This window comes from Canis lupus, chromosome 34 (genome assembly GCF_011100685.1).
Source record: "Canis lupus familiaris isolate Mischka breed German Shepherd chromosome 34, alternate assembly UU_Cfam_GSD_1.0, whole genome shotgun sequence".
NCBI lineage: Eukaryota > Metazoa > Chordata > Mammalia > Carnivora > Canidae > Canis > Canis lupus.
In genome coordinates this window covers 12,720,667-12,735,014 of record NC_049255.1, presented here as the reverse complement: position 1 = coordinate 12,735,014, position 14,348 = coordinate 12,720,667, and the positions used below count along the sequence as shown (strand labels likewise).

The 14,348-nt window shown below is 41.7% G+C and overlaps 1 protein-coding gene across 6 annotated transcripts in view; it reads left to right on the top strand.

Annotated features, from left to right (window-relative positions):
* Positions 1 to 14,348, top strand: part of ZMAT3 (zinc finger matrin-type 3) — a 47,908-nt gene that overhangs the window by 11,252 nt on the left and 22,308 nt on the right. For 2 of the 6 annotated variants that reach the window (XM_038583400.1, XM_038583401.1), the window contains one exon: positions 7,801 to 8,127. In XM_038583400.1, coding sequence (XP_038439328.1) covers positions 7,858 to 8,127 — 270 coding nt within the window. In that variant the 5' untranslated portion in view covers positions 7,801 to 7,857. Of the gene's footprint in view, positions 1 to 1,947; positions 2,060 to 4,202; positions 4,361 to 5,723; positions 5,860 to 7,800; positions 8,128 to 14,348 lie in introns of those variants that run through there. The other 4 variants (XM_038583402.1, XM_038583399.1, XM_038583404.1 and 1 more) reach the window with 4 other exon arrangements.

The following is a 14,348-nucleotide window of genomic DNA, read 5'->3' as shown; positions in this document are numbered from 1 at the left end:
GAGGCTAGTGTGAGAGACAAATCATTTTGGAGGCTTTATCCTATGATTTAAAGAATGAAGGAGATCTGGAAGACATAATGTGTCATGGCCTGGGCATGAGAGTAAAGGACGTAATCTCAAAGGATGATGGAAATTTACATTCCAAGGGGATCTGACCTAACAAATTGCATCAGTTCATGGAGAGGAATGAGTAGTTCTCCTTTTTTTCTGATTTTGGGAATAGAATGAAGACTCCTGTCTTAGATTCCCCATAGACTCAAGCCATGACACCAAAAGTGAGTTGGAACCATCTTCTTGGTAAATAAACTAATGCAAAATGTAGATTTTTTTTTCAGTACGGGATCTAACGTAATGAAAAATAATTATCCTTATTTTAATATGGTCTTCCCTTCTGATTAATTCAGAGAGTTTCCCACATAAAAGTTATACCAAGGAGACAACATACCTATGAAGTATAATTGTCAGGTACTATAATCCCTGTTTTAAAGGAAACAGAAATATCTCATTCGGGACGGCTGTGTGGCTCAGTGGTTGAGTGTCTACCTTTGGCTCAGGTGGTGATCCTGGGATTCTGGGATCGAGTCCCACATTGGGCTCCCTGCAGGGAGCCTGCTTCTCCCTCTGCCTGTGTCTCTGCCTTTCTCTCTGTGTCTTTCATGAATAAATAAATAAAATCTTAAAAAAATATTCATTCATTCATTTATTCAATCAAGCAGGGTGATACAAACATTCTAGTTATGTTAAATCAGGTCATAAAACTCAAAAGTGAAAATATTCTAAAAAATAATTGAAATTAGTCTCAATGTTGAGATCTCATTCTTCCCAAGGCAAGAAAACTTAATTTGGCCAGTTCCACATGTACTTTTGTTACCTATGAATCTCTCCTGTACCCAAATCATTTCTGGTTAAAATGTAATCTCTTTATAACCATCTCACTCCCCCTTGTACTTCTCAGGGTAGCCACTAAATTCTTTGGGGTAGAGTGTGGAGGTAGGTGGCAAGGGGAGATACCTGGTTCTCAGAGGTGAACACCCTTGGCTTTACCTCAGAAGCTGATGTCCACTTTTCCATTGCTTTTGGATCACTGATCTATGCACTTAGCTCTGCCCTTCCTTGTTTTGACCTCTAAGCCATTTCACAGCTTTATAGTCCTCTCTCAGACCCTTTGAATGGTTTTTAATGCTATAGATACTAAAGAACAGATTTGGGGGCATTTCTCTGGCTCTTCCTACCCAAATGCTTTATGCTAACATGCTCCTCTCTGTTGGATTATTAAAGAGAAGCTCCAGGCCCTTGGGTGTTTTTCTGATCCCTATCCTAGCAATAGAACTGAGATCTCCTCTGTCTTCAGATCTTAGAAACATATCTGGGGGTTCTCTTATCTCTAGCTCCATAGTTTCTTTCAAGCCAATCTTGACTAAAATGGGGAGGTATAAATCCCTTCTTGGAGATACACATCAAAACCTCTGGATGAGAAAAATGGTTCCCTTGTGTTTGGGGCAGATTGCATTATTGTTTATAATTAACCACCCACCACTGCCCTATAAGATTATAATCCATGCCCATTGACATGTGATTTGCCTATGGAAGCTGTAGACTTCTTCTCCACTGATTTGGGGTTTGACTGTATGAAAGGTTTTGGGCAATAGGATTTGAGTGGATATGTCATGACATGCTGAAGAAGCAGCTTTAAGAGGCCACATGTGTTTCTACTAGTTCTCTGGTTCTTCCCATATGTCATGAGACATGTATGCCAAGTCCCATACAGGGGCTGCTTCTTCAGCCTGGGACCTGGAACAAGAAGACCTAGGGAGCTTATCCACAGCATGTTATTAGTACAAGCAAGAAATAAACCTTTGTGGCAACTGGCCATTGGGATTTGGGAGTTGTTTTTAATAGCAAAGCTGACTTATACATTATGGTTTAATTTCTTTTTTTTCCTTTCAGTCCTAAAAAGCTATTCCAAACTCAAACCTTTGACTTATAAGACTGTTGCCACACCATGAGCTTCAAATGTCTATTAAACAAACATCTGAGACTTGCCTTCTTTTTCCCTGAGGTGAGGAAGGAAATGCCCTAGCTGTTTGGGAATAATATAATACCAGGGGCAGAGGACATGGAAATGTATGTATGTGTGCACAGAGCTGGAGTGTGAGGTACCTCAGTGAATACTTCAGAGTTTTATCCTGTCATTCAAAATTGAATGAAAGAATGAAATATACAGTTTGAGAAATCCCAAGATATGTATCTTTTCTGTCCTTAAGAAATTTATAGGGCAGGTTAGTGATTTCTTTAGGTAACTATAATATGAGGCAATAAATATTAAGTATGTCATCAGGGTGTGCAGAGAAGTGCTATGGAGGTCATCGAAGAAGAGTCCTTGAAGGATAGGTAGGATTTAGAAATACAGGGATGGGGAGAAAAAGCACTTTGCACCCAAGATGCAGATAGAGCTAAATTAGAGAGGCAGGAAAGTGAGTGTCATGTATGGTATGAGTAAACAGGTAAATGCTAGTGATTGTTTTGTTCGTCATTAGACTGGTGGGAGAGTTAGGTTGGAAAGGCTAGCAGGGGTGCCTGTTGCAGTTCTAGCTAAAGAGTATAGACTGTGGAGTGGCTAAAGGCCATGCAGTAAAAGGGCTGGAAAGTGGATTTCAGCAGCATTTATCATTCTAAAAACAATGTGTCCCTTTAAGATTTTGACACATAAAGTATGTATACAAAAATTGGAGAATCATGGGCAGCCCAGGTGGCTCAGCGGTTTAGCTCGCCTTCAGCTCAGGAAATGATCCTGGAGACCCAGGATTAAGTCCCACGTCGGGCTCCTTGCACAGAGCCTGCTTCTCCCTCTGCCTGTGTCTCTGCCTCTCTCTCTCCTCTCTGTGTTTCTCATAAATAATTAAATAAATAAAAAAAATCTTTTTAAAAAATTGGAGAATCAATTCAGAAAAATTCTCTTTTCTACCTAGGCCTGATAGATTACTTTCCCTAAATGGCCTGCGCGCACTAGCTGTGTGTGTATGATTGCTGAATTATCGTATTTATGAAGCCTTTTCTGGAAAACTGTCAACCTGGTTTGTTGTTGGTGTTACTGAACGGTGTGTTTCTTTCAAAGAAACAGCCTTAATTTCCTGCAGTAGTTGCCTACTACTAGCTCACATCTTGCTGTACTTACATCTCCTTGAAATTTTACACTTGATCTTAGCCAAAAAGGCTGAGAAGCGATCTCTCCTTGAAATTTTAATTAATGATTAGAAAATAAGTACATGGTCATAATGGCACTGTACACTTAAAATGGTGAAAATGGTAAATTTATGTATATTTTGCCACCGCCCCCCCTCCCCCCAGCAAATCTTCCTATGGAATAGTTCACAAATTAATAGACGTTTAGAGCTGGAAATTCCTCAGCTCATCTCTCATTGTCAATCCTACAGGTGTCGAGGTTGACTAGCAGATGTGACACTCTACACCAGCCAATCTTTTTCTGGTCTTTTCTGCCCTGCAGATAGGGATCCAGGGTCTAGGAGAAAAGTCGTCTCTATCTCTTGCCCACCGTGGTAGAGGAGTGTGTGTTGTGTGTGTTTGCGCACACACGTGCGCACACGCGCCCTTGTGTGACTGGAGACCACTGAACCGCCAGCCACAGTGTCCTTCCTCCATTCCGGGGAAAGGTACGGTCTACGGGTTCTGTTACAGCACTCCAAGGGATCCTGGACCATCCGGCGGGACCTGAGGCGGCAGCCCCGGACGGACGGCGGGGCTGGAGTGAAAAAAGGTTTGGATCTCAATGACAGCACATGAAAGTTGCAAAAGGTCTGCCCAAGCGCCTGCTCCGGATCAACTTTCCACCGCGGACGTGATGAGCAGCTCTCGGGGCGCGTCGGCGGGGTGATGCGCCCTGCTCCCGCCTGTGCTTGCTCCGCATCGGCGCCCCAGCTCTGGCGTCCGCACCTGGCCGGCGCGCGCCCCGAGGGTCAGCGACCCACGCCAGAGCCGCCCGCGGGCCGCCGCCCCTGCTGCTGCCGCTGCTGCTGCCGCTGCTGCTGCCGCCTCCGCCGCCGCGGCCGCCGCCGCGGCCGCCGCCGGGCCCGCCCGGCCTGGCACATGCGCAGTGGCGACGCCGGGCCGGCGCCTTCAGTCTCCTCCTCCGCCGCCTCCCGGTTCCGCAGTCACTTCCTGCAGCTGTTTCCCTGTGGGTCCGGCTGGACCGACTTTTGACAGTCAGCCTTCAGCCGCGGCGGGGGCCTGGCGGGGGCCAGCCGGCAAAGTTGCGCCGGGGAAGGCGGAGTGGAGGCGGGCCGAGCCGGGCGCCGCGGGCGGAGCGCGGCGAGCAGGCTCCCGGCGCGTCCCGAGGGTTCCGGTGAGTCGGGCGGTCGCGAGCCGCGGGGCATGCAGGACGCGCCCGGGAGCGCCGGCGCCGAGCGGCGCCCTGCGGCTGCGGGTTCCCACCTGCCCTCCACGTGACAGCCTTGCGCCGCTTTTATTTATGTGTTTGGTGCTGAGCTGCTCACGTGCGCCGCGCGGAGCGCCCGGGCGTGCAGCTCCGGGGGCCACGGGGGATTCCATCTTCGGTGCTGGCAGCCTCGCGGGGCAGAGGTGCGCGTGTGCGCGGGCACCCTAGGACCGCGGGCCGTCCGTGGGCGATGCCGAAGTGCCGTAGCTCACATGCAAGTGTGCAAACGATCCCCTTGGATTAGGAAGCGTCACAGCCGAGACTGGAAAACATTCGCCAATTCACCAAGGCCTCCCCCCCCCCGCCCCCCCCAGATCCCTGCGTTCTTTTGAGTCTTCCTTATATGATTTACCTTGCTCAGCTGGTTATTTTTCTATTTTCCCCTCTCTCCTTCCTCCCCGCTGCGTTCCGATGACCTCTGAATAATGCTCCCCGATTCCCCCTCATTTCCAGGATTCCCGATTACTGTACAGACCTCCTTAGTTCGCTGAGGTGCCAATTACCTGTTCCTTTACACCGTTCTCTTTCCTCTGTAGGTTTCTCCAAATGAGAAAGTGATTGCCTTTAATACAGTCTGTGAAGAGTAGGCCCCAGTTCAATCATGAAAACTATGTGATGATCATCCGTTTTCTTTAAACAAGGGTATATATACCACGAAGCTTTGACTTTATTGTCTCCGCAAACCTCCCTTCCGAACCAGGACATTAACCACCATAAATCCTTATGTCACTCCAAGCATCAAATGAAATGCAATGGTTTTTAAGATCTGAGGCATATATTATTTACATCAGCTGCCGAGTTAGTTTCTTTTAATCTCATGCAGTAGCTGAACAGATCCGAGTGGCATATGCTTTGGGTCTCTCTGTATTCCACCTTCATGCTTTCACTAAAGGTTCGGTTTTATTTCTTTTAGATTTCTGCTAGTTTTTGTTTGCCAGCATGGTAATACCTGATGTAGTTGTTATGCACAGAGCCTCTTTGGGAGTTATGTTATCGTTTCGATTGTTAAATATTACAAGAAATAACCTTGAAATACCTAGCTATTCTTTAAAAATTTTGAAGATAAAATGTGATAATGGGTATGTCTGTACTTGGCAAGAATTTTTTTCTGTAACACAGGGGATTTTATCACTTCCAAAAAGGGGTCTCTTGGACCTCTGTGCTTGGAGACTGGCCTTTATTTTGATGGAAACCTGTAGGCAACACTGGGGGAGATGCGTGCTGGAATTTCCTCAAGTGGGAGTGAGCTTTCATAAAACAAGTCCAGACATGTCTAGGCGATCAGTAGTATTTGATTTTGTTTATATTGTTGATTTCCTTTATCTAGATGTTTCAATACCCTCCTCCATTTTCTCTTCTGAACTGGCAGCTTGTTTGTGGCAGTTTGGTATGCCTCTGTACAGGTGGTATGTGTAGTCTTTTAATATTATGAATTATTATGAATCATTAGGTAGTTAACTTGTTGAATGAGTGAATTTTGTCTCCTTAGTTTTCCTTTTTAAAATGTCCATGCCTGTCTTTGCTTGATTTAATTGAGAGGAATAATATGATTACAGAGAATCTGACTTTTTAAAGCTTCTAAATTTGTATTGCTTTTCTTTATCTTCCCAGAGCATATGGACAGCATACTTATGCTTAAGTATAAAAAAATACAGTCTTCTTTTAAATATGATGCGTGAGAAGTATTGTTGAATAATATGACTAACTTTTGTACTTTGCCCTTAACTACATTATTTCCCCATTGCACTGATGATATCTTCTGCTGCCCCAGACCCTGAATTTAATATAAAAGTTGTTACTTGACTGCAATGTCCATGTGTATACTTACTAGATTTGGTAAAAGAGACTTAACTTTTTTAAAATTTTGGTTAATTTTAGTAAATGCATTATCATCTGAAAATATACACATTTCTCTTGCAGATGGAAAATTTCAAGCAGTTTAAAATAGCCATAGTTTATTGACCAAAGAAAGAGGTTTTAATAGTATTGAGAGAGTGGAAGGAATTGTGTATTTTGGAATAAGGATTTTAATTTGGGTTAATTAGAATCATGGGAACTCATAACGTGTACTGTGGTTCATTTTGAGATACTCGAGGTTAGAAAGCACCATCTGGGTGGAAGGCAGGAGAAATCATGTATAAAATCGAAGAGCTATTAGAACATATTGGATGTTTTCTGAGTGAAACAGAAAAATCAGTTATGTAATAAAAAGAGGAAAGGAGATTGCTCTAAGACTGAGGAACTAGAATTAAATGGGGGCTTATGACAAGTGTGATCCATTACCTCATAGGACATTTGCTTATTGCACTGTTATGCAGGTAATTTATGACTAGAAGGAGAGAAAATATTCTGATTTTATAGGGGACTCATGAAGGCTATATGAGGTGGGGTCCTAAGCTCAAGGGCCTACAGGGAGCAGGTAAGTAACACAAATACAGACAGCAGGCTAAGTGGGAAGGAAGTGGCCTGGAGAAGGCAGACCTGGCTACTGGGGACAGTGCCTTTCAGCACTAACTAGATAATTGTCCATGTAGGGCCATGGGCCCAATGTTGCCAGATCATCCTTTTATCAGGAGAAACCATGAATCTTGATTTTAAAATGTTGATGACTAACTCAATTTAAAAAGTGAAAGCAAAACAAAACACTGTATATTCAAAACAGACACATCTGAGGCTGCATGTGGCCTACACACTGTCTGCAGCCTCTGCTGTGAGGAGTCATTGGCTTACCTATTTAAATATTATTGGTTGATGGGAAGGAACTCTTTTATTTATTTTTGTTACATAGTAACTGAGTTATTCCTAGACTTCCTTGATATTTTAGCTAGCGCTAGAAGTGTTTTAAGGGTTCTGAGACATGAAAGTCTATATTTCGCTCTTTTTGATTCATCTGGTTGGAAAGACTAGTTTGGATGGAAAGGAGACATTTGCTAAGCCAGTGGTGTTTTTGTCTATGCATAATTATCATCGAGAGTGTTTAAGTGTAAGTGTGCCTGAGGGAAGGGGTCCGGACTAGGTGACCTTTGATGTCCATTTCATCCATGTGACTTTTAGATTTAATTAGCCAGGATGCAATGCTATTAATGTTCATAGGCCAGAGGGACCGCAGTTGGAGCTGTGCCAAGCAAAATAAAGTGAAATCTATAAAGCTGTTCTCAGTGGAAGAGCATGGGGTCAGTGTGGATTAACAGATAGGGGACGTCTGCTAGACGAGGCAAAAAGAAATCCCAAAGGTGGTATGGAGAAGTAGAGGAAGGGGTCATTTACATGTTTGCTGAGGTCACATTTTTAACTGAGGTTTTTTTTTTTTTTTTTCTTTTTTCTTTTTTTTTTTGCTGTTGATTCAGGTTTGAAGATCTGACTTCTCATCGCCCATTGGATTATGCCCAAGGCTTTCCTACCCAATGATCCTCTTGCAACACGCCGGGCTTCCTCTGCCTAAGCAGCCCTCATCCTCTCCTCCTATGTCAGTGGCCGCCAGGTCTACAGGAACCTTGCAACTTCCTCCACAGAAGCCTTTTGGGCAGGAGGCTTCCTTGCCTCTGGCAGGGGAAGAAGAGTTACCTAAGGGAGGGGAGCAAGACTCTGCCCTGGAGGAGCTATGTAAGCCCCTGTACTGCAAACTCTGCAATGTTACCTTGAACTCAGCGCAGCAAGCCCAAGCTCATTATCAGGTAAGGGGAGAAAAGAAAGTCCGGCCTTTAGTGAGAGAACCTTTTAGGGCTTTGCCCATTTCAGAGTCTTCTCTCCAGATATGACCAGTTGTGCCTGTAATAATCAAAATGGCTTAGTGAACAACTACATTTTAGTTTGTTTGATTAAAAGCATAATGTTCCTACATTAAAAGAAAGCATCACTTTTCTTAGAATGGGAGGGATCTCAACCTAATTGTGTGGCTTTTGATAGTTTCCTAGTCATTGTAGGCTAGTGTACATCATCTATGCTTGTGTACAAACCTGTGATTCTAAAGTGAATAGGTATTTGAAACATGATGTACCAAACTCAATTCAGTGTCAAACTGTTTAGGAGACTTAGCCTTTTAAATATTCTCCTCCAGCTAATACAGTTTGCATCAATTCAAGGTAATCTGTCTATGAATGTTATGCTTTTTCTTTTTCTTTTTTTTTTAAGATTTTATTTATTCATGAGAGGCAAAGAAAGAGAGGCAGAGACATAGAGGGAGAAGTAGGCTCCATGCAGGGAGCCCAGTGAGGGACTCGAACCCACAGCCCTGGGATCACGACCTTAGCCAAAGGCAGACGTCTGCTCAACCACTGAGCCACTCAGGTGTCCCTGTTATGCTTTTTATATTTGGCCTCTGACTCTTCTTATGTCACTGCTAAGGAAAACAGGTATTTTTCTGTGGTTGGAATAAAATGACATTGGAATATTGAACCTTACCTCATAAGGAAGCGTACTCTGAACTGATCATCATTTCTAAGACTTAAAGCTTTCACCTCCATGTAGAATGTCTAGTGGGAAGGACAGTTTTACAGGGTGTAATTACCTAAGAACAAATGGAAAGCTAACCTTTGGCTAGAGAGAGTACAGTATTTCTTTTTATTTTAGATTGCTATCCATATGCAATTATATAATTTCCTTTTTTAGAGAAAGGAGACCCGAGAAGCAATTGAGGTCAAATGCCACTGAATGAAAGGATGTCTTCTGGGTCAGCCTTGTTTTGACTATTTATTTTCTGCACAAGTAGCTGCAATAATAAGACATGGTAGAAAGAAGACTTACACAGCTATTTCTTCTATCGTGCCATTCTGTCTCTAACTTAAAGTTTTTATTGACTCTAGGTGTAAATCTTTTTGTTTTGTTTTGATCCTAAAGACTGATGATTGTGTCACTTTGTGATTGTACCTCAGAAATATTTTGATGGTGTATTGTTTTCCCTGGGATTTAGGGGAAGATATAATATGTTGCTTCCCTGGAGTTCTCTTTGTTTGGGTTTGTTTTGCCCTCAGGTGTAGGGAGTTGAGTTAATTATATCTCCAATCTTGGCACGTGTCCTCAGCGGTACATAAAGGCATCTTCTGGTTTTATTTTTACGCAACCCCCCCCCCCCTTCTTCAATCCTACTCTTGTTCCCTCTGTGTACCACTCTCCAAACCACAGTGGTTGGATACAGGGTCTTCCTTTGCCTATCTTACTGTTTGAGGGGTGTTGGTTAGGATAGTGCTTCTCAAACCCAAGACACAGTGCTAGCTTTCCTCTTCATCTATTCCTGTGGATATTCAGTTTTAATTTTTATTTTTTTTTATTTATTTTTTTTATTTATTTATGACAGTCACAGAGAGAGAGAGAGAGAGAGGCAGAGACATAGGCAGAGGGAGAAGCAGGCTCCATGCACCGGGAGCCCGACGTGGGATTCGATCCCGGGTCTCCAGGATCACGCCCTGGGCCAAAGGCAGGCGCCAAACCGCTGCGCCACCCAGGGATCCCAGATATTCAGTTTTATAGCCTAAGATTCACTTTGAAAAATCATGCTTGAGTTCTAAAGTTTTTATTTTTAGGTATGTAAAGCCCCTGGTAAGTCATTAACTTGAGAAAACCCACCTGTGTGCCCTCTAAAGAAGAATTGTTTACTTTTATGAGGTAAACCTCTTGGGAAATGTGTAATTTTAATATGTGTGTATGGATTATACCTGTATCTCCTGCCTGTTTGTTTCTCCTAATATCACTTTGTGTCTCTATAAGAGGCAGTGATGGCTGCTTTTGGTTATGCATAGAGAGGATTCAGTTTGAGCAGGCTCATTGGATTATAAGGTTTAAATTAGATAAGAAACAATCTGCATTTATATGGATTTTTTCTTTGATTCTACATTTGTGTGTGTGCGCGCGCTCTGAACTTTTTAGTTAATAGGGTTAGTAATTATACTTAATTTCAGCTCTGTCCATAATGTGGTAAATATATCAATTAGAAAATATGGGAATAGGGAAGTGAAATTTGGGTAAGTGTCTCAATAATCAAGAATTTTTAAGTGGAAGAGTTGGAGAAGGAGGACAGTCTGTTGTAGTGGATAATTTAAGCAGCCTAGAACTAGGGTAAAGATGAAGAAGCTAGTGGGTATTAAGAAAGTAGAACCTAATGGAAAATTAAAAGTTTGGGTTTTTCTAAGAGTTTATTTTTAAGAGCTTAGGAGCAAAGATTTGAATGAAGAAGGTTTGGGGATTTTTTTTTTAATTTTTTTATTTATTTATGATAGTCACAGAGAGAGAAGAGAGAGAGGCAGAGACATAGAGGGAGAAGCAGGCTCCATGCACTGGGAGCCCGACGTGGGATTCGATCCCGGGTCTCCAGGATCGCACCCTGGGCCAAAGGCAGGCGCCAAACCGCTGCGCCACTCAGGGATCCCGGATTTTTTTGTTTTTGTTTTTCTTTACAGAGAAACAAGTCAAAGCAGTTAGTGTATGAAAGTGTGGAGCAATTTCATTAGGATAGTACAGGAGAAAGTTAACTTTAGAAGTGAAATCTGGATTTCAACAAGAAAGATATGGTCAAGATGAGGGAGTGTGGATCAAAGAGTAGATCAGAATAATAAACAATCAGAGCATGAACATAACTTAGAGGTGGGTGAAACCACCATAGAAGGGAAACATAAAAATGTCAGCCTGAAAGTTGCATCAAACGCCATATACATGGTACATAAGTAGGCAGTGATTTAAAAAGGCTATTGAAGACAAGGGTAGGACCATCGAGTAAGGCTTACCAAGGCCCGGGAATAGGCAGATTGGCAGTGATTGTAAGTAGACTACTACAACAAAGTGGTAGATGAGATGATGGAAAGTTTTATTTCTGAAAACCTGCTTTATAATTTTTAATACAGAGTGGTACCAAGACCGCAAATTCACTATTTCAGTTATGTGTGGGATAAAAGGGGTCAGTGGTAGTCTGTTTGTAAGCTAGAAACACATTTGTGTGAAGTGATAAATCACTGTGATTACATTACTCCAAATGGTTGAGTCAGTTGATGCCATTGTTGAAATTGCAAAGTTTCAGATTGCCCAGGGTATTGTAAACAATCTTCAGTCTGGTGTGAACAGTGTTATATTAGAGTCTAACTGTATCATATTCCAGAAATCCAGGACACGTAATGGGAGCTGCTCAATCAATACTTCCCTTTAAACTCACTACTTCTTTCCCTGACATCCCGCTAACATTCCTAAGTTGGGGCTGTTGTAGCAATGATCTTTGTGTATCTGTGGTTGCCACAGATTTGCTTTTATTCCCAGGACTTTTTAACCTAGTCATTCTGCTTCAAAATACCCTGAATTGTTGTTTTAGTTTAGTAAGATTACCTATTTTTACAGTCTCAGAATTATGACTTTAGTTATATATTAATTTAAAATAAAATCTTTGGAAGAGAAAACATGTCTTCATTTTATTAAAATCTATCTGCTGCCTGCAGGTTACGTAGGGCAAGCCTGGCATGGAGTAACACAACACTGTCTTAGCAGCAAACATGCCCAGAGGAAGAACTACTTCAGATGGAAGGTCATTAACCCAAATAAAACAAGCAAAAAACAAAACTGGATGAATTTTACATGTCCATTTAAAAAATGGTCTGAGTTCATCATGCAGAGAATGCAATTGATATTATCCCAAAATTTAGAATACTGATTTTGGCACTCATATTTTAACAGGGGTCACTCAGGTTTGGATGACATCATCACCAACTCTAATCTCAGCTAATTTTTATGTTTTCAGAGTTCTCCCACCTGGTTGTTTTCCAAATGAACTTGCACTGGACTGAGAATAGTCCAAATGCACTTCACAGGGGGACAGAAGTTCTCTATGATGCTGCTGGTAGCTGCACCTTGCCAGCTCTCTCCCTCAATCCCTGTACCCCCTACCTCGTTTCTTCTTACTTCCCAAGAGTACATATCCCTTCTTCTGACAGGCTGATTCCTCACCCTAACTCTGGATTTCATCACCTGTCATCACTTCTTTACCTTGATCAAATTAAAAAGCTACTCAGGTTTTTCTATGTAAATAAAAATAGCAACAGCAACCTTCCCTTTGTTTTAATCCCTCTCATTGGCAGCTTTTCTCCTCTCCTTAGGGTTCTGACAAGTATAAGTGTCCTCTCCCTATCTCTATTTCCCATTTATTCCCCTGCCCACCACTGCATTCTGGTTTTATTCCAATATTCTACTAAAATGGCCCTCTCCATGGTCACCTGTGACCTTACAGGCCAAATCTAGCTCTCACTTGACCTTTTGTAGCATTTGCCACAGGTAGCAGCTTCCTCAACACATCGAAAGGAATTGTAGCTCAAAACAATACCTGTAGAACAAAAGGTGTATAATGAAAAGCAGTAATCACCTGTGCTCCCTTCCTCTTCCATCACCATTTCTTCTCCATTCTCCTTTCCACCTCTCGTCTTGTGTTGGCTCTAGTTTTACTTTGATACCATTGAGGTTGATCACATTTCTGTTTATTCCGTAATCAGGTTAAGTTTACCATGCTCTATTTGTAGGTTGATTCCAATTGTTGAAAACCAACACGCAGCTTTTGCCTTACTAGAAGTAGGAGTATATTGTTCACCACAGAGTTGTCTTCTTCTCTGTTTCCAATGTCACAATCCTATGCTACTCAAGAGGGATGGATGGATGGCCCTTTCTTGAATGCCACCAACTGCTCAAAATCATCCTCTTTTCAGTTTGTTTCCTATGTATTGTAACTTAGAAATCACCTTTTGTATTTCCTTGAGTTTCTGACACTTTAAAAAAGAGGGAGAAGAATCTTATGCATTTATAAGAAAACAGCCATCAGCTTCTTAATCTTTCTTTTTATTGCTTACGATCTGCTTCATACATCTTCATTAAACCCACTGATGTCCTCTTTTAATTTGAACTAGTTGTTTTATTACTGGATCATGACTTCATGTGTAGCTTATTGTATATCCTAGGTTTAATTGCTTTTCTTCTTTTCCCTCCTTTTTCTTACATAATGTATCTTTATTATCCCTATTTCCCTCTCCAGACTCTCAGTCACACTTGCTGTTGTGTGGAATCCCTCCACCTTCCTGTTTCATTTGCAACTGGTTGCCCTCTAGGTTTGCTGCACAGCTGTCGAATTTGGATTTCTCTTTATTGCTCTCTGGCTTGGGCTACATGGTTTTCTAAACATGCATGCTTGCTTTCTCTTTTTCATTTTATTTTAAGAGAGAGTTGTGTTGTAACATACATTTACATTTATTCTTTCTTCAAGTAATGTGTGTGCATGTGTGTGTGTTTTGTTGTTGTGTTTTTTTTTTTTTTTTTTTTTTTTGTAATCTGTATTGCTGATGAGAAATCTTACCCTGATTCTTATTCTTTTGTGGGTGACTTACTTTAATTTGGAGCATTGTTATTCCTTCTGGAAGCTCTTAGGCTCTCCTTTGGATCCTTGATACCTGAAATTTTACAGTGATGGATGTGTTTAGTTGTGCATCTTTTTTCATTTGTCTTGCACCAGTAGTTTCTTCAGTTTGCATATTCCTGTTTCTCTTGAGCTCTGGGAAATTTTCTTTGATACTGTTTCCTTGATGATATTCTTCTCTGGTTTTTTGTTTCAGTCTCTTTTCCTGGTAATTCTATTAGTGCTAGCCTGGACTAGCTGGATTGATTCTTTATATTGCTTCTCTCTTCTCTCTTTTATCATTTCCATATTTCTGTGAGGTATTCTTGAATTCTAACCCTCTATTGAATTGTTTTCATTTTGACAAGTATGTCCTTAATTTTAAGAGTTTTTTTTTAAATTTTTTATCGTTCCCTTTGCTAGCATCTGTTTTATAGGCTATTAATTAAGAACATGAAATCATAGACTTTGAGGTCAGTAGCCTTCAAATTGTAGTCTTACTACTTACTAGATGTGTGACATTGGAAGAATTATTTCCTAACTTCT